General features: G+C 44.3%; 1 protein-coding gene across 4 annotated transcripts in view; it reads left to right on the top strand.

Annotated features, from left to right (window-relative positions):
- The window catches only part of LOC126526291 (B9 domain-containing protein 1-like), an 85,722-nt gene extending 67,782 nt beyond the window's left edge, over positions 1-17,940 (top strand). For all 4 annotated transcript variants that reach the window (XM_055068123.1, XM_055068122.1, XM_055068124.1 and 1 more), the window contains 3 exons: positions 6,388-6,518; positions 17,075-17,204; positions 17,485-17,940. In XM_055068123.1, the coding sequence (XP_054924098.1) occupies positions 6,388-6,518; positions 17,075-17,204; position 17,485 (262 nt within the window). In that variant the 3' untranslated portion in view covers positions 17,486-17,940. The remainder of the gene's footprint in view (positions 1-6,387; positions 6,519-17,074; positions 17,205-17,484) is intronic.
- The last annotated feature ends 376 nt before the right edge of the window (positions 17,941-18,316 follow it).

Genomic DNA, 18,316 nt, shown 5'->3' with positions numbered 1-18,316 from the left:
CGTTGTCAAATCGGGTGTATTGAAGTGCGATTTAAGTGACCATTTGCCAATCTACTGCATTTTACCTCACAAAAGGCCTAATTCAAATAAGCAACCAGTTTTTATCCGCCATTACTCTGGAAAAAATATCAGCAAATTCAAATATCTTCTCTCAAATCAAAGGTGGGACTCCATTTTAATGGAAACAGATGCAAATAAAGCGTACGAGGCTTTTCTTTCCTGCTTTATGGCTGCATACGAGAAGTGTTTTCCCCTCGAGCTATGGGTAAAACGAAAAAAGATAAGGAAGCCTTGGATCACTCATGAACTGCATATGAGAATCAAACAAAAAAACAGGCTGTTTGAAAAATTCCTGAATACCAAGCATGAAAATGACTTTACACTGTTTAAAAAATTTCGAAACAAATTAAATGCAGATATTAGAAAATCAAGATTTGAATACTACATAACAAAGTTTGCAGACATTACGGGTAACTCACGGCTAATGTGGCAAACCGTGAGGGAGGTACTCTCGAAAAATTTCCAGCACAAAAAGGTTCCGTATCAAAACGATGCTATGACTGACAACGAAGTCGCAAATTTATTTAATGACCATTTCATTGCAGTCGGATCATGCGATGGGAATTCAGTTGATTCACCGTGCGAGCAGTTCATTGCATCAAACGCCGCAAACACATTGTTTTTAGCACCCACTGACGAACGTGAAGTGCTAGATATTATTCTGACACTAAAAAATGGCTGTGCTCCAGGAGCAGATGAAATTAAACCGAAACCTCTAAAGGCTGTAGGTGAAATAATCAGTTGTCCGCTCTCTCACATTTGCAACATTATTTTATCTACAGGAGTTTTTCCGCAGAAAATGAAACTGGCCAAAGTGACTGTTGTGCACAAGGGTGGCCCAGCGAACGAACTAACAAATTATAGGCCTATATCAGTACTACCAGTATTTGCAAAGGTAGCCGAACAGGTTATAAACAAAAGATTCGTCCGTTTTCTCACCGCGCAAAATATTATAGCCGATGAGCAATTTGGCTTTAGGAAAGATAGATCAGCCGAAACCGCACTCCTTGGGATAAAGGAAAAAATTCTAAACAACATTGAAGAAAAGGCACACACCCTGGGAATTTTCCTCGACTTCAGAAAGGCATTCGACTGTGTTCAGCACGATGTTCTAATAAGAAAGCTTCCACTTTACGGATTCCGTGGCGTGTCGTTGACCTTAATTGAGAGCTATTTAACGTCAAGAGAGCAGTTTACTGTCATAAATGCTGCAGCCTCACACGTAAAAACAATAAAATATGGTGTGCCTCAGGGATCTATTCTCGGACCTGTACTCTTTATTTTATACCTGAATGATATTGTGAATATACCAGGCAGCGAAAACCTAGTGTTGTACGCTGATGACACTAATGTCTTTTTCTCAGGTATTGACCCCTATGCGCTCGAAAGAAAGGCTAACTATTGGTTGACCGGCTTGAGTACATGGTTAAAACTAAACAAGATGCAATTAAATACTAGTAAGACCAAATACATTCTCTTCAGAGCAAAAGGTGTAAAAGCTCCTGACAACCTAAACTTAAACTTTGAAAACACTCAGCTGAAACAGTGCTCGCAAATTCGTTTTCTAGGTGTTCTGTTTCAAGAAAATCTCTCATGGAATTCGCATGTTGATCAGCTTCGAAGTGATCTTTGTCGGGCGGTTGGCATTTTAAACAAATTGAGATATCTCCCGGCGTCCATAAAACGGCAAATATACTATTCATTAATACATTCCCGTTTAAGCTACTGTTCCCTTGTATGGTTAACGACGACAAAAACAAATCGAGATTCCCTCTTTGCAATTCAAAAGCGGGCGTTACGAGCTATTGGGAAAATACAATTATTGCGCAGCTGCTGGCCCTTGTTTAGGTCTTATGGAATACTAGAAATAAGTAAACTGCACACATACAAATTATGTCTGGAAATATTACGCCAGTACAAACTAGACAAAATAACCTTCGAAACCACCTATCACACTAAACTTAGCACATACGAACTTAGGAAACAATGTATGGAAACACCTCGTGTACGCACTAATTACGGTTTTCAGAGGTTAGGATGGCAAATTCCTGACTTAATTAATCAATACCCTATTATTCTGGATACTGTACGCAACACTCCCTCTATACGTAAATACAAAATGTTAATTAAAGCAATGCTCATAAATGAACCTTAAAGGTGAAAACTGAACGTATACCTATCACTAGTGTGTTTTGTAAATACTGCTATGGTCGAATTGTGTTTTGAAGTATGCTGTTTGTTTTTCCGCCGAAAGCCTGTGTTTTGTAAGGATGTCTTATGTATTGTGTAAAAAATATTGAATGTGTGTTCTATTATGTAATGCTCTTTCTTGATTTTTGTAGCCTGTGGTGCCGCCTGTCATCCGGGTGGCGTGGCCTCGTCAGGCAAAGTATGCCTTTTGCCACGTCACCCTGGACAACCTTTTCGTTGTCTTAAATAAATTCTGACTGACTGACTGACTGACCAGATCCTAGCCATAAACAGCTTTGCTTTAAAAGTTAACGGCAGAACTCATCTTACGATGGCTATGGACGGTAATGCGGATAACAATTGAGCAATGTCGCGACAGACCATGTTCCCGAAGTCCCGTTTATTTATGACACGTAGTGGTAATCTAATACTTTCGCTGATTTGGTGATGCCACATACTCTGATATGGTCCCCCTTTCCTATGGCACCCGTTAAGGTCGTCCATGAGCATGGATGCATAACGATGACTATGACGCTGACGTAGTAACGATAAACTGAGGAAGAAGGAATAGTATAACTGGAACGACCAAGGCGTGTAATGGCCATGACGTGACCACAATGAGATCTCGATTGCTAATTTAGGACGATGGTATAACAACAACGTGAAGGCGACGACATAAGCACAATGAAATTACGATGATGACAGTATGGTGACGGTGACACTATGATACCAACCGGATGAAGAAGCGGGAAAGACAACGACCGCACGACTGAGACGGCATCAGGACGATGGTGCGATAACGGATGCACGGCAGCTTGCGTCTGTGTGACGACGACGCATTGACGGCGATGCCATGACAACGACGGTGTAATCACGGTTGAATGGCTACAGCATGATGACGCTAGAATGACGAACTGGGAATGACGTTGATGGATCGACTAAGGTTCTATGACGACGACTGTATGGGCAAAATGGGATCACGTTGCTGAAGTGATGACAAGACAAAAATGATCGTGCGACGACGACGACGACCTGATGACAGTCGTGGGAAGACGATGGCGTGACGACCGCATGACGAGTGTCGGATGACAAAGTTGGAATGACTACGACGCAATGACAACGACGGCATCACGACCCTGAACATACACCTAGTGACCCAAACTATTTGGACCCCTTGGTCGGTGTGACAAAGACAGCATGACGAGTCAGATATCGAAGCTTGAAGACGATTGAACGACCACAACGGCATCACGTGCACGGATACATACCTACCGGCCCAAGCTATTAGACAATTTGGGCGAATGGGTTGGCGTAGAAGTCGTTAACGACGACGGAATGACGAGCGTATGATCACGAGGCTGGAATGAGGACACTGGGACGACACCGACGGGATCGAGACCAGGAGCACATACCTAGAGGCCCAAGCAGGTAGAGGAATGGGGCCACTGGGTTGGCGTAAGAGGATGGATAGACAGATAATAATAATAATAATAGTAATAATAATAATAATAATAATAATAATAATAATAATAATAATAATAATAAATTTATTGGTAAACATACAGAAAATTACATGTGCGTAATATACATAAAGAGGTCCCATAGTCAAAGACTGTATCGGGACCTTCTGCTAATGACACTTATAATGCTATACGATGTTTAAAACAACCGTAGTACAAGGGAGAGCTAAGAGTAATATCAAAACATGTTTATAGAATATGAGTAATAAGAACACTTGTTAACAGCGTGACAATATAAAGAAACGATAAAAATAGGAGAAAAGACATGCACAGTATCAGTCTAGTATTTAATAATAATGCTTTTAGTTCTCTTTTAAATTGGTATAAATTAATGCATTTTTGATTATATGTGGCAGAGTATTCCAAAGCCACATCGAGAAAAACTCCGCACTCTGTTTACCATAGTTAGTTCGCACCTTAGGTAGACGGAAATTATTATTGACTGCGAATCTAGTGTTACTATGAGCTATCCGATCACAAGGTGAGAAGCAGATCGATCGTAGGTCCTTAGTCATATATTTGCAGAATAAAATCCGTAGATTATATTTGATGAGTTCTGAAATGGTTAGGATGTTGTTTTCATGTACGGATTTTCTATTTGCAAAGCGTGAACTGCTTGTAATAATTCTCATGGATGGGTTATGGATTACCTGGAGGGATGCCGGGAATATATATATATATATATATATATATATATATATGTATGTATGTATGTATGTGTGTGTGTGTGTGTGTGTGTGGCGGAAGCTGCTGAATTAGGCAAGTAATGCTGTTCACATTAATGCTATCTCTTAATAGTATTCGTGTAAAGAGAAGCAGTGCTGTGACGCTGGATAAAACAGCGCCTGCTTTGTGTTTACTATTAAGTACAGGCAGCGAACAACGTGAAAATGCACCGAATATCCTTATTGAAGATCGTCATCAGCCGTTTGGAATAATAATCATTGGCTGTCAAAATACATTGTTATTAATAAGTACTGAGAGATTGCAAATTCTACATTTTTGATCACATAATTATCGAGCACGCAAGCAATAATCCAAACAACCAAGCGCAATTAACTCTTTCAAGTTCTCGATTGACGTTACACGCCATAACAGCTAGGGTTCAACTTCCTGCCTCGGTAGCTGCATTGGCAGAAAGCGATAGACACATTAGTTTTTGCGTCATTCTAGTAACCACAAATGACGGTAACTCTGACGGAGCCTTCCGTTACACGAGATTATTAAAGGGATGCTAAAGGGAAACATTATCTCAATTTATACTGACGAAATATTATTTCGGCACTGTGCTTTCATTGATTTTGTAATAACAACTTGATTAGTAGAAGAAAAAAGTGAAAGCCAAAGTTTGTTTTGAATTTCGCACCTAAACCACACCACTGGTACGTCAGTGTGACGTGACGCAAATCACAAATATATTTCGCGTTTGGCCGTTGTAGCGTTGCAATTGTTCATGACATTTTCAAGATTTGGTCTTTGGGCTCTCATGGAGCACAGTGTAGTCCATTTACACAGAGATAAAGTTAGCTAGGCCTGAGCGGACGCCGTCGACATCCGTGACGTCACAGAAGGGTTGGTGCAGGTGCCATCCGTTTTAATTCGAAAGCATTATATGTCCCATGAAGCAGAAAAGCCGGCGCTGTACGCAACGACTGCTACCAAAGAGCAATATAACATCAACTGCGTCTTGCATGAAGTCAGTAGTAAAAGAAAAGATAGTAATTGGTTTAGCAACATTATTCAGTAGTAATTATGGGTCACTAATGTGAGTTAAAAGAAATTAAGTTTAATTAAAGTGAAATACAGGGAATTAAAGTTGGAACAAGTTAGAGTAAGGTGACTTCAAAATAGAGCTAGATGGATTAAAGTTGATAAGGTGGATTAAGCTTGGTAGAAATTAGAGCAAGGTGGATTAAGGTAAAGTTGGAAAGGACGCGTAACAATGCATGACTTCGCGTATCACGCCCACATGTTAATTGGAAGTGAAGCTTATTCTGAGACGCTTATGTATGACGTCACGTCACTAGTCATGTCATGACGTCGCATCAAGCCACCTCACGCCATGCGCTACCATTGGTCCACGTGCAGCATCATACGATGCAACGTGTGCACACATGTATTGCACATGTTGGGAAATGGTAGTAGTGAAGAGGAGGAAGCGTCGCTACTGTATACAAATGCCACGGCATGCGGCTTCATCAGTCGGCCAGATGTGTTTTGGTTGGCAAAAAAAAAAAAAATCTTTTATTGTGATATCTTAGAGACGTCCTGATATTTTCGCATTCAGATGACTTAAGAATAATTAAGTGACTGTCAATGTTTTTGTTCTTGTGTTGTTTTTGGGTTATCAAGCCAGTTGTCACTGTAAGATTGGCTTTCTTTTTGCATTGTAGGAAGGTAAGTTGCTAGTCATGGCTCAACATTTCCTGTAGTGTTCCTTTAAGCAGAAGCGTAGCTTTCAAATGCTTCAAATCAATCGGCTTGCATGGCTGGCGGTGGTGCCCGTAACCTGAGCGCGGTTTCCTCACTGCAGTGATTGGCGTAACTCCAGCACTGCCAAGCCCCAGTCCCCTGTCTCTCAGTGCAAAACTCGATTGTCGTCTCTGTCTCATTACAGGCATCGCAAGAGTGTCGCCTTATTCGTGCCGGATTCGTCGTCGACGATGCACAAGTTGACCAGCTGGTTGACGGGACGACGACCCGAGTTCGTCGACCCCAAAGTGGTGGCTCGCGGCGAGGGGCGAGAAGGTACCGCCGATATCATTTTTAATTTTTCTGCTTTTATCTGCCTGTGAGAATAAGCAGCGCCAGCGGCGTCGTTATCTGTTCCGCTTTCATGGTTCTTGCGGAATCAAAGAAACAGAAACATAATACTGAACCGATTACTTTTAAAGAATAGCTTTCTTTGGCTGTTCAACCAACTTTGCAGTTTGTCAGTTTCTAATCATTTATGGTCAACTTGGAGCAGTGGATATCGCTAGTTGTCACAAGAAATAAATTAAAATACGAAATAAAGATGTCCGACGGTGGCTAGCCATTAGACCGGGGGCGCATGCCTCAAAAGGCAGAAGAATAAACTCGTGCAAGCCAGCCCTAGAGACGTGTAGTACACTATTGTAGGCAAGGTCAATACACGTGGTCGCGAAGTCGAGGGTGAAATGTGGTTCCAAATCAGCGACATCAATTACGGTCGTGCGATTGAAGCGCGACTACATCTCGCGGAACAAAACATTAGTTGATGAAAATTAAGCATCCAATACGTCACCAATGCAAACATTTGAAAAAGTACAGACAATGTAATTAGAATAAGAAAATGTAAAGTCGCAGGCAGTTTTCTTGCAGCCACGAATAATTATGAGTACTTGACTGTGCAGGATTGCTTAAGTTTGATCGAGGCGATGTGCTGAAATATTCTGAGTTTGTATTACCGTATTTAGCATTGTACTTCCTTATTGTAATTTCCTTATGCGTAGCCATGAAAGGTAATTAAAATATATATGGTATAACCTTTTAAGATTCGATCAGTAACTTTATTTTATGCCTGCCTTTTCACTAACTGTTAAGTTTTTGTATGTATTCAGTAATATAAGAAAAACTACAGGTGGCACGCGTGTTGTGTTAATGAAGAATAAAGTGTGGCTTTTGTGAATTATTTCAATGCAATGCTGACTTTATCTTAACGCCAAAATAACATATGTGTGTTTTTACTACGGACATGCGCATATGGTACTTAGTTAAAAATCTGGGTGAGCCCATTCCTATGTACCAGTGTAATGCGTGCCGTTATAGAATGAGCTCTATATATACAGATGGGTGTATCTAGGTTACATTGCGACGCGATGTTACGGCAAATATTCTCAATTATGCCTCACTTGTGCTGTTCTGTGCTTTGTATATGTGATGTGATGTTAGCTGGCTCAATAGACGACTTGGCCAACAAGTGTCGAACGGCAAATTGTTTTTATTTTTCCGGCGAGTAGTTGGCCCTGCGAAATGTAGCTGGCGCTGCCATGCATCCACCAGCCAGTGAGCAATAAAACAATAACAGTGAAGGCGAAGAGAAATGCAGCCATAATGAAGCACAGAGCACTATGGGGATACAATAGGTATGAGGTGCCCCGAGGTATGTGAAAAGGTGTAATGGTTCCAGGACTTACTTTTGGAAATGCGGTTGTTTGCTTTAAATCAGGGGTACAATCAGGGCTCGATGGGAACCAAATGTCAGTGGGTTGCCTCGCATTGGGCGCTCACGGGAAGACTACAAATGAAGCTGTGCAGGCTGATACGGGCTGGACTAGTTTTGAAATCAGGGGAGCTCGCAGTAAAATTGAGTATGAAGAACGATTGAGGAATATGGAAGGAAGTAAATGGGCTGGGAGAGTGTTGAGGTATCTGTAGAGGAAAAACATTGATTCGCAGTGGAGGAAAAGAACTAGGAAGCTTACCAGCAAGTATGCGCCCTGTAGGGTGGGCAACACAGCAACAAAGAACGTCAAGCGGAAAGTCAGAGAGACTGAAATAATCTCATGGGTGGCGGCACTGGAAAAGGAACCTGCCATGAGTAAGTACTTAAGAGGGAAAAACGAGATCAGGAAAGAAACAAATTATGCTAACTCAGAGGGAAGCTCATTACGTTTCGGGGCAAGATCGGGATGCCTTAGAACAGGCACCTATAAAGCGAGATATAAGAAGGAAGAAGTATGTGCTTGCTGCGGTAAAGCTAGGAAAACTATGGAGCATGTTTTATTAGAATGTGAAGGCGTCTACCCAGCGGTCGATTTAGGCACCACTGGCCTCCTTGGAGCGCTTGGGTTCAGCGCGAGCAGTGTAAAAGTAAACATATCCGCAGTAGGGATTAGTAAGCGGCGATTGGAGGATAGGTGGAAGAAAAGTAGGGAAACGACAAAAAACGGAGACGTACAAAAGCACAGTTATCAATAGGGGATCAGAAAATTTGGTTGTGGGAGTTCATAGTGTTTATTTTTTTCTTTTTTATTGTTGAACCTAAGTAGGACATTAGGCAGTATAATAGCAAAAGCTTGGTGGCGCAACCCACCGCCCCCTTCCTAAGGGGACGCTCATAACATTCATCCATCCACCCAAGCCGCCATTGCAGGACGTATGGACTTCTAAGGCGTCTTGGCTACCATGTGTTCATATACCTTGTACTAGGCGCGTAGGAACAGTTACTAATTTAAAAAAAGTTGTAGTTTCGCCAGAAAGGCAAAGCATCGATTGCGATAGCAAATCAGTAGCCATCTATACGAAGGATAGTAAATTTATCGGGCGTATAAACTTGGAAACATTCGCTTACTATCTGAATTAACAAGCGAGGTGTCAACGTGCACAAGTAAACACGAATACATCACACTCCACGAGCGCGGACAGTCGCTGTAAAAACGCTGGTATAAGCAAGCACGGCAGCAGCAGCGAGCGAAGTGACCTTCGTGCTTTCTATCGTTTCAACGCAAGAGCAGAGAGAATACAGCCCGCGTAAAGGTATGAGCCATCTGCAGATCCCTTTCAAGATACGGCGCGCGCGACGGCGCGGTTGCACAAAGTACGCACTTGGCGGAGCCGAAGGCGCCTCCCTTCCCTCCCTCGCGACCTCCCCGCTTTCCTGCCTATAACGTGTGAGGTTGAGCCGCGATCGTCAGTTCACCTTGCGCCCGGTCGCGAAATGTGCAGTTGCTACTACAGTCACTGCAAAAAATTTCAGAGTACCGCATTCGTTTTCCCCGCGCCGCCGACGCGTTCATTGGCCCAACCGTACCACGTGACTTTGGGGTGCCATATACCTTCCGAGCGCCGGGCGGGCCGGCTGAGTTAGAGCGCAGGCAGCGCAGGTTCCCAATGTTTTTTTTGTGTGTTCCGATTGTCGCGCTCGCGTTTGAATGCAAGGAAATCATGCCTGGCTGCTGCGCTTTCGGATGCAGCAACCGAGCCGAGTCTGGAAAGACTTTTTTCTCGATTCCGACCGGGAAAAATTGTTCTGCGTGGTTGCACAGAATCGGCCGGGAGAACTTCAAACCTACAAAAAACACCCGCGTGTGCGAGGTATAAGTACACCTTGCTTGTGCTTTTCGGCACTGTTTTAGAAGATATTTAAGCGAAGTGCACGCGGTGTTAGCGATGCTACGAAAATAGGAGTCCGTTGCAGGGATCGTTCGCGTCTTGCACGCTTGACGCGGGTACACATGTACGCGTTTGTTGCTCAACACACGCGGTTATTCCGTGCTCGTGGCACGCGAAGGCACACTTGTCGCGCGAGAATTCCGCATCCTCACGTGCACCAGGTACTCGCATGATTTCTCCGCGCGCGTGAGCGCGCTCTCGCCTCGAGTCACTCGACCCATATGGCACTTGTTTTTCGCAGATCGTGACGATCGCAGTCAATAAAAACATGGTCAATACGAGGTCCATAATGCTTCCTTTTTTCCTCTTATCCTTTGCTCATTTATACATACGCATTTCGAGCTTGAAACCAATATCCAGGTGATATTCACAACACATGCTTCAAATCTTGAGCTTGTAAGCCGAGCACATGCAATGAACTGAAGTCAGCATACATATGTTTTATGTTGAAATGCTACGGTGCATACCCAAATAATGTTGTGCTTGATGCATAACAAGAAATACAAAACAACAGAACACCCAGCAGCTTTAGTTGCACTCTCTCACTATGCATGCTACATAAACCGCTCTAAAAGCGCAAGAATTTTATACATCGCCCATGCAACTTAGAAACTGTGTCACCAGCGGGCGTTCCTGCTTTTTTTTTTTTTTTTTTACACAGGCAGCAAATCTTGGCAGTCTAAGAAAACAGTCAAAAATAAGTTGAGAAGAGTAGCCGCTCATGAACGCACTAGACAGCCGCGTTCATAAATCGCAATGTAGCAAACTCTCGCTCATTATCCGTGTCCAGAAGTACATATAGGTTGCTGTAATCACGCAAATGGCTCATATTGGCCTTCCACAAGATTTACTGCGCAAAATGGTCATCGAAGTTGGTTTTTACACCTGCTGTGCACCGATCGTCTTACGATCACGGCCAAATACCGGTGCGCACACGGCAGTCGCAGTGTGTCGTGCGTATACGGCGGACGAAGTCGCCCGGCAGAGTCGAGAACGCGCGGTGTCCGTTTACAAACTAAATTTAATGTATCCGATTTAGCTTGTGAAATTATACAATGAACGTACGTGCCTGTGACACTGTCAGGTGTTAGTTTCGTCCTGCTTGGAAACATTCAATAGAAGCCGACGGCGGTCCACGATGTTCATGCCCAAAAGCACAAGCTTGCCTCATTCCGAATCGAAGTGACGAAATGTTTCCTTCGTAGCTCGCTCCGCGGAAGTGGAAAAAAAAAAACGCGTGCATAAGCTCCCGATAGCAGCGCTAAGCTGCTGCCCACAATCGAAGCACAGTTCCAGCAGTAAACACGATCGGCGTGCAAAACAACCGTCGCCTGCATTACTTCGCACAAAATAACATTTTACTTTCGTTCTTAGCAACCATTATCTCCTGGCACAAAGTATTTGTACTTCAGTAAACACTCAACCCGATGTGTCACCGAATATCAATCTCTCCCAACACGGCAGCCTTCCCGCGACGCAGTCGGCTTGGAAGGTATATGGCGGTGGCCGCTCAGTGTTGCCAGTCAAATCCCGACCTTTGCGGTACTCTGACATTTTTTCCAGTGACTCTACGGGAGGAAACTTCAAAGCGCCGCCTTGCGTACATTTCTTTTCGTAAATTAGAAAGACGCCGTTAGAATTCTTTATTGTGTGAAAAGGCATTATACTTGATTACAATAGAAATGCAACAGCGAAAAGTGAATAACGTTGCAGGAAGTTTGCAATGTTCAAGCAATATTATTTCGTACAAACGCGTTCTTTTAAAAAATGATGGCCCCAAACACAAATGCCAACACCCCCGAGAGCGATGCGAATACTATGAGCACGCGTTATGAACAAAAGATTTTCATGGCGCCAAACGACGAGGAAAATGTGGCCATACGCATTCCTCTCGGCTGCCATTGCATATGGCTGCTCATTATCATAATTCGCGCGGCTCGTCGCACCACAAATTATGGCGGAAAATCTCGGCCACATTCGCACGTCACGCATCGTCACGCATCGTCAAAATGACGTTTACGAAATTTACGAATTGAAGTTTACGTTTATGAATTGACGTTTACGATTGGCTGAAATTCCTTCGGCCAATCAGCAAGATGGCATGGCGCATATCTTGGATTGCCACCACATATTCGCGAAATTGCAGATGCATTACACTGGCTTCTGTGCGCTACCGCTCACATTCTTTTTGAAGCGCTAACGTCGCAATATAGCTGCCAAGGACTAAAAAAATGTATTATTCCATAAAATTTGCAGCTCCACGTCACGTTTCGTCATCTTGATGAAAACGCGAAATTGAATTTTGTAAGACTTCCCTTTCCCTGCACAAATTTCAAAGCATGTGACCTCTCGACAGCCAATCAGAGAGTAAACATGGCGGATAATGACGGCCGTGCAGCCGCCATGCGTGTCGAGAATAGCGCCCCAAGTTTAGCGAGCCATCAAAATCAGCGCAGCACTGCGCGATAAGGAAACTACTGAAACATAAAAGCGCGGGTGGCGCAGAGTATAGCGAAAACGAAACCTTTCCACCGCCCGCGTCGTTGTCAAGGGTAAAATAAAATAGCAGTGGACAAGTAGCATTTTCGTCCTAAATTGCAATACAATGATGTTTTTATGACGATTGGTTCAGTACTAGTCACAGAATTTAACTGAGGAGTGCTTTGGTCATAATGCAAAAAAGAAGTGATGCGTGCAGACAGGACAGAAGAGTAGAGAAGTGGACAGCAGAAAGCAGTAATAGCAAAAAAAGAGTAGTGGCTATTCCGTACACTCATCCAGTGTCGCACAGGCTTTAAAAAGTCGCAAGTAGATATGATGTGAATATTGCTTTCACTGCTCCCAATAAGCTAGGTAAGATATGCGCTGCCGTACACAGGAAAAAGGAGCAGGTAAAAGGTAAAAAAAGAGCAGATATTTGTCCAGTGAAGCACAATAAGAACAACAGTTTTACTGCCTGTCGCATGGGTGCGGTTTATAAAATTCGCCTTAGCTGTGGCCAGTGCTACGTAGGGCAAACGGGACGGTGTATCAATCAGAGGCTAATGGAACATAAAAGGTCGTTAACCGGTGGATCGCCCTCTAATCTTTCCCTGCATTGCCAAGATTGTAACTGCACGCCAGAGTTAGATGAATGCGCGATATTGTACAGGCATAAGAATGAAGATACGCGTCTTATGGTAGAGGCATGGCATATATAGCTATAATGGTGGAAGTGCATGCGTGAGTCAGCCTTCGATTACTTGACATAAGGAAGAGATTAAGGGCCTTAACAGTTATCTCTCACGTAGACCGGCACTTGTACCCGGCTGACACGTGATGATACCATTCCTGAGCTTGCGCAGATGACTTTTGTGTCTTCTTCCTTTTTTCGCCTCAGTGCTCCCTTCAGTTGATAGTCGGCGTTCGTGTTGTCCACTTCTCTACTCTTGTGTCCTTGTCTGCACGCCTCACGTAATGAATCCTTACCAACTAGCTCAGCTTTCTGTCGTTCTGTGCTTTGGTCATCGGACCCTTGAATACCCCGGGGGAGACTCTCGTGTCTTGCATTTACCTCAATGCCTCGATTTCCAAGGCTCTGTTCACGGTGATACGGACGCTTTATAGATTTTCGAGCACTAATCTATCACGTTACCTTGACCTAATATTTGCCTTTAGTCTCCCTTTAAGCAGAGGCTACAAGCGCTCAGCAAAGCGAAGCGAACAATTCGTACATTCATCGAAACGCCCCATGCAACACACAGAACAGCATACGTTTCAATGAAGAACACGCTCAAAACAAGCATCCAGACCATCAACAAAACACTGCTTACGCCCCTCGGAAGTACGCCACGGCCGAGGATGCTTGCCAAGCGAGAAAACAGGTGCGACGTGCGAAGCAGCGGGGGCAAGCCGTTCGAGCGCGAGTGCTGCTTTCCCCCGCTGAGAGGACGCGACGTGATCTCGTTCGGCTTGTGTCACGCATTTGTAACACTTAGTGGCGACAAGCTTGCGGTACATTTAGGTAGTGCATTAAGTGCGCGCATGTGTCGTTGAGGAGGATCGACCTAAAGCGGTACACGTGTACTGCACACTGCCGCTCGTTATGTCTCGCAAGAAGTCTGACCTCGATAGCGTAACGCATTACCAGGTGTGCAGCAGGCTTTCGCCTTCGCGTGTTACAGGAGTGCGGTCGAACTTTTTGTTCGCTATTGAATATCCATTTGACTATAACACGCCCCTGCAATATTTAATCAATGTACGATTCTGTAAATATGCTCGGACATTTTTGAATATACAGCTTTCGCCGTTGACATTTTTGGCGTTTACATTTGTGTATTTCAGCAGTTACTATTACTGGTTGTACCAGGTATTTAACAATACACATTCTTATTCAATTCAATTCACTTTATTTTAACACCAAAATGTGTTGTGTCATAGTCATTGTGTCACCATAGTCATTAAAATTATAAAAGCGTTTTACATTAAAATCTCAATATGGTGATATATTCTTACTATGTGCCTATCAGTTCTCATATCGTCTTCATAAACACCTATTTTCCCAGTTCCGCAGTTTCGTTCAGAGGTAACAGCTTTGTTCGGAAAGCAGACGAAACACAACCAGTCGTATACTCTTCTCCAACGGGCCACAGTGACTATTCTACTATTAGACGTCCTCTGTGGCAAAATGGCCGCGAGAGAGGGTACTTGGTGGCTGCTCATATTATCTGCTTGTGCTTTGCATGAAAACACGGAGGTATGAAAAGACGGACAGACTAATAGCGCCCGCCATTCGTTTGTCAGGGGTCACAGGGAACGCCCGTTCCCTCAGGATCCTCTAGTGACCATGATGAAGTGGAAACAACTATCGTAAACACACACACACACACACACACACACACACACACACACACACACACACACACACACACACACACATATATATATATATATATATATATATATATATATATATATATGGTGTCCAAGCTAACTTAGACCAAGATTTTAAAAATACGCAAGAGCTCTAGAGAAATCGTACCGACTGCATAGTAGCCGTAGTCGTATGTACTTACGGCCAGTATTTTTTTCATCACGAAGTATTACTTAATTAATTACTTTTCATTAGAAGAAGAAGAAGAAACTTTAGTAAAGAATAGTACGGCAGTTCTTGTGGTGGCCTCAGGTGACGGCTCGAAGTTCTGGGACTCGAGCGGCATCTTCGGCTTGCCGGACGGCCCAGAGCTGGTCTGCCAGCTCTGAACTTCTGATAGCCGCCTCCCAGCGGCGGCGACGCCTACGGAGAAGGTCCCCGGCGGCTCCCGCATCCGGGGCGTCGTCGGGAAGAACGGAGCTCGAGCCTTGTCCTACTCTGGCAACTGCCGCGATTGTGGACGCGTCGCCAACGGAGCTGCTTTGATTACCGTTGTTGCCGGCACACTCCCAGAGCATGTGTCGCAGCGTTGCTCTGTGTCCGCATGTTTTACACGCGTCTGTTGGATACAAACGCGGATAGCAGTGGTGTAAGATAGCGGTGCTAGGGTAGGTGTGTGTCTGGAGCAAGCGTAAAGTTACGGCCTCGTTCCTGTTCAATTTATCGTGCGGTGGCGGGAATGTGCGTCTTTCGAGTCTGTAGTGTTGGGTGAGGTCTCTGAACGTGGTTAGGCGATCGCCCCACGCCCAGTGTGTTTCTTGTTGCTGTGTTTCTGTTGTAGTGTCCCGATCCGGCAGATCCGATGCCCCGCTCTCGGGGGCGGCGACCACATAATCAGCGGCGGCTCGGCGTGTGAGACCTCGAGCCGTGGCGTGGGCCGCCTCGTTTCCCGCGTGCGGAACATCGGTGTGTGCCGGGGTCCAGGAGGAAGACCGTAGAATTTTGGGGTTGCGAGGGCGATGACGAGTCGCCGTCGTCAGAAATTTGGAGTATGCGGGCCGCTTCCCGCGAGACACGACCGCGCGCGAAGCCGCGGATTGCCGCCTGCGAGTCGCTGATCACGATCGCAGCGTTCGGCACCGCGACGAGTGCTAGGGCTATCGCGGCTTCTTCGGCAGTGAACTTTTTAATTATTGTTTGAATCGCAAACATATCAATTACAAAGATGTTGGGCACCTCAAATAACCTACGAATCAAGGATTTGTTTAGTGCTTAGCTTTGCCTCGTTGGTTTTTTGCAAGAAAAAACAAAAGCGCGCGAGACATCCAAAATACGAAATAGATAGGCGCTCGCGCGCCGCTGCTCAAGCGCTCCCAAGCGAATAGCCACGGATACACGGCTTTGCTAGCGGCGGCAGCTCGATACACGGCTTCACGCTATGTGATGGTCGCGGTAACCAACAGAACACGCCGCTGGCGCATTGATAAGCGTTACGGAGCCTTGTACGATGCGGCGATAAGAGAATGCAGCCGTGTATCTTACAATGGTTGCTTGTAAGCGGTCGAGTAGCGGCGTGCGAGTGCGCGTCTATTTCGTATTTCGCGTATTTCGCGGGCTTTTGTTTTTTTTTTTCTTGGAAAAAACAGCCAGGACCTTTCAGCACGATATAAATGCTTTATTCGGAGGTTATATAAGGTGCTCTACAACTTTGTAATTGATATGTTTGCGATTCAAAGCAGTAATTAAAAAGTTCACTAATTACACGTAATTGATTAAGTAACACTTCGTGATTAAAAAAATGCTAATCGTAAGTACATATGACTACGGCTACTATGCAGTCGGTACAATTTCTCTAGAACTCTTGTATCTTTAATATCTTTTCCTAGTTAGCTGGGGCACCCTGTATATATATGCACACACACATATATACACAGGGTGTCTCAGCCAGCTTTAGCCAGAGTACATGCGGATGCACTCTAAGACGACGCGACCAAATGCATGTTGCTGACTATTGTATGCAGTAAGTCACACTATATTGTGTATTCTGCTTAAGTGCATAATTATAGTAAATATTAATTAACCAACTTCTGAGGTAACGAAGTTATGCAATAAATTCCAAGTAGAATGTTGTAGAGCGCATTGCACAACGTGTATATATATATATATATATATATATATATATATATATATATATATATATACGTTTTGGGTAGCCAAGCCCATCCGAAGCAGATGGGCTATATCAACATGCATGCCAAGCATATACTTGGTGTCACAATCTAGACATTTAGACAAGCCACTTCTCTCTTTGATGCAGTTACGAGAACGACATCAAACGGGACGGTGATCGTGACGTTCAACGTCGTCACTAAGGACATGAAAAAGTTCGGCTACAGCGTTGGGAGCACCGGCTCTACGCAAAACTTTAATGTTGGCCTGCCTTTCTGGTAAGCTCTTGAACGACTGTGATACGCGGGCTGCTTGCAGTAGGAGGAAGCAGTCAGCGAGCAAAGAAAACTTACGAATGCTAATTTTAGAGGTGTCTGTAGGGACCAATGAACAAAGTGACTTCGTGAAAGTGTATTTCCAAGAAGAAGCAAATACGTCAATTTCGAAAGAATGCATGAATCATGCAAAAGGAGTATTCTCTTGCATGTGAAAACATGCTGCTTGATTGGTTTGTATGTGTTTAATATGCCTTGGACTAACAAATCGGCTTTCTTTCAGATGCTGAAATTCGACACGATTACAGACTACTTGAAGACGTACAAAGCTGAAGCGCTAACATCTGTTTAATACATTTTTTTTTTGTAATTACGGAAGAAAGAAGCCGCACGATATTTCACAGGCGAAGCACCGCCGGCCAAGATAAGTGGTCGCTGGCGGTAAGCCGTAGGCATTGCGCTCTTACACTGCGAAATATCATAAGAAAGAATTCAATTGAGCTCAAAATGCACATGCAGAAAGGAGCTATCTGTGGTAAGTTGGTCAAGAAGCACCAAGGCATAAGTACTTCACAAAGATGACAGGAATATTTCAGTGGAAATCGAGCAGCAATACCATATGCAGCAGCTGACAGCAACCTTCACCGGGATTTACCTGTTTTATAACACATTTGCCAAGCAACCACAGTGTCTATGTCATTAGACGAAACGAATAAAGCTGTCAAAAAAGCACTTTCATGTAATCATTCTGATAAAACAGAGCGTGATTTAACCCTGCAACGAACGAGGCGAGGCGGAAACTTCGTGCTTAAAAAAACAATAACAGTTCTGTGTGAACCACGTGACGACATATCCAGGACCACCTGTTCAGGCCGGAAGAGTTCGAAACTATTGAGGTACAACTAGCCAAAGCGGGGTTTACGGCCTCTGCCAGACACACACCCCGGAAAAAATGCGGGTGCCAGACCAGGGTCACGTCTGTACCCGGTTTCTTCACCGGTTGAGTCTCCGGCGGTGGGCTTCAAACGAACCACTTCCCGCAGCCGAGGCGGACGCCCTAACCATTAAATCACGGCTGCGGTTTCTGCGTGAAGCAACTAGCAGTTAAGAGTGCT

This window comes from Dermacentor andersoni, chromosome 8 (assembly GCF_023375885.2).
Source record: "Dermacentor andersoni chromosome 8, qqDerAnde1_hic_scaffold, whole genome shotgun sequence".
NCBI lineage: Eukaryota > Metazoa > Arthropoda > Arachnida > Ixodida > Ixodidae > Dermacentor > Dermacentor andersoni.
This window is presented reverse-complemented; position numbering and strand designations above follow the sequence as displayed.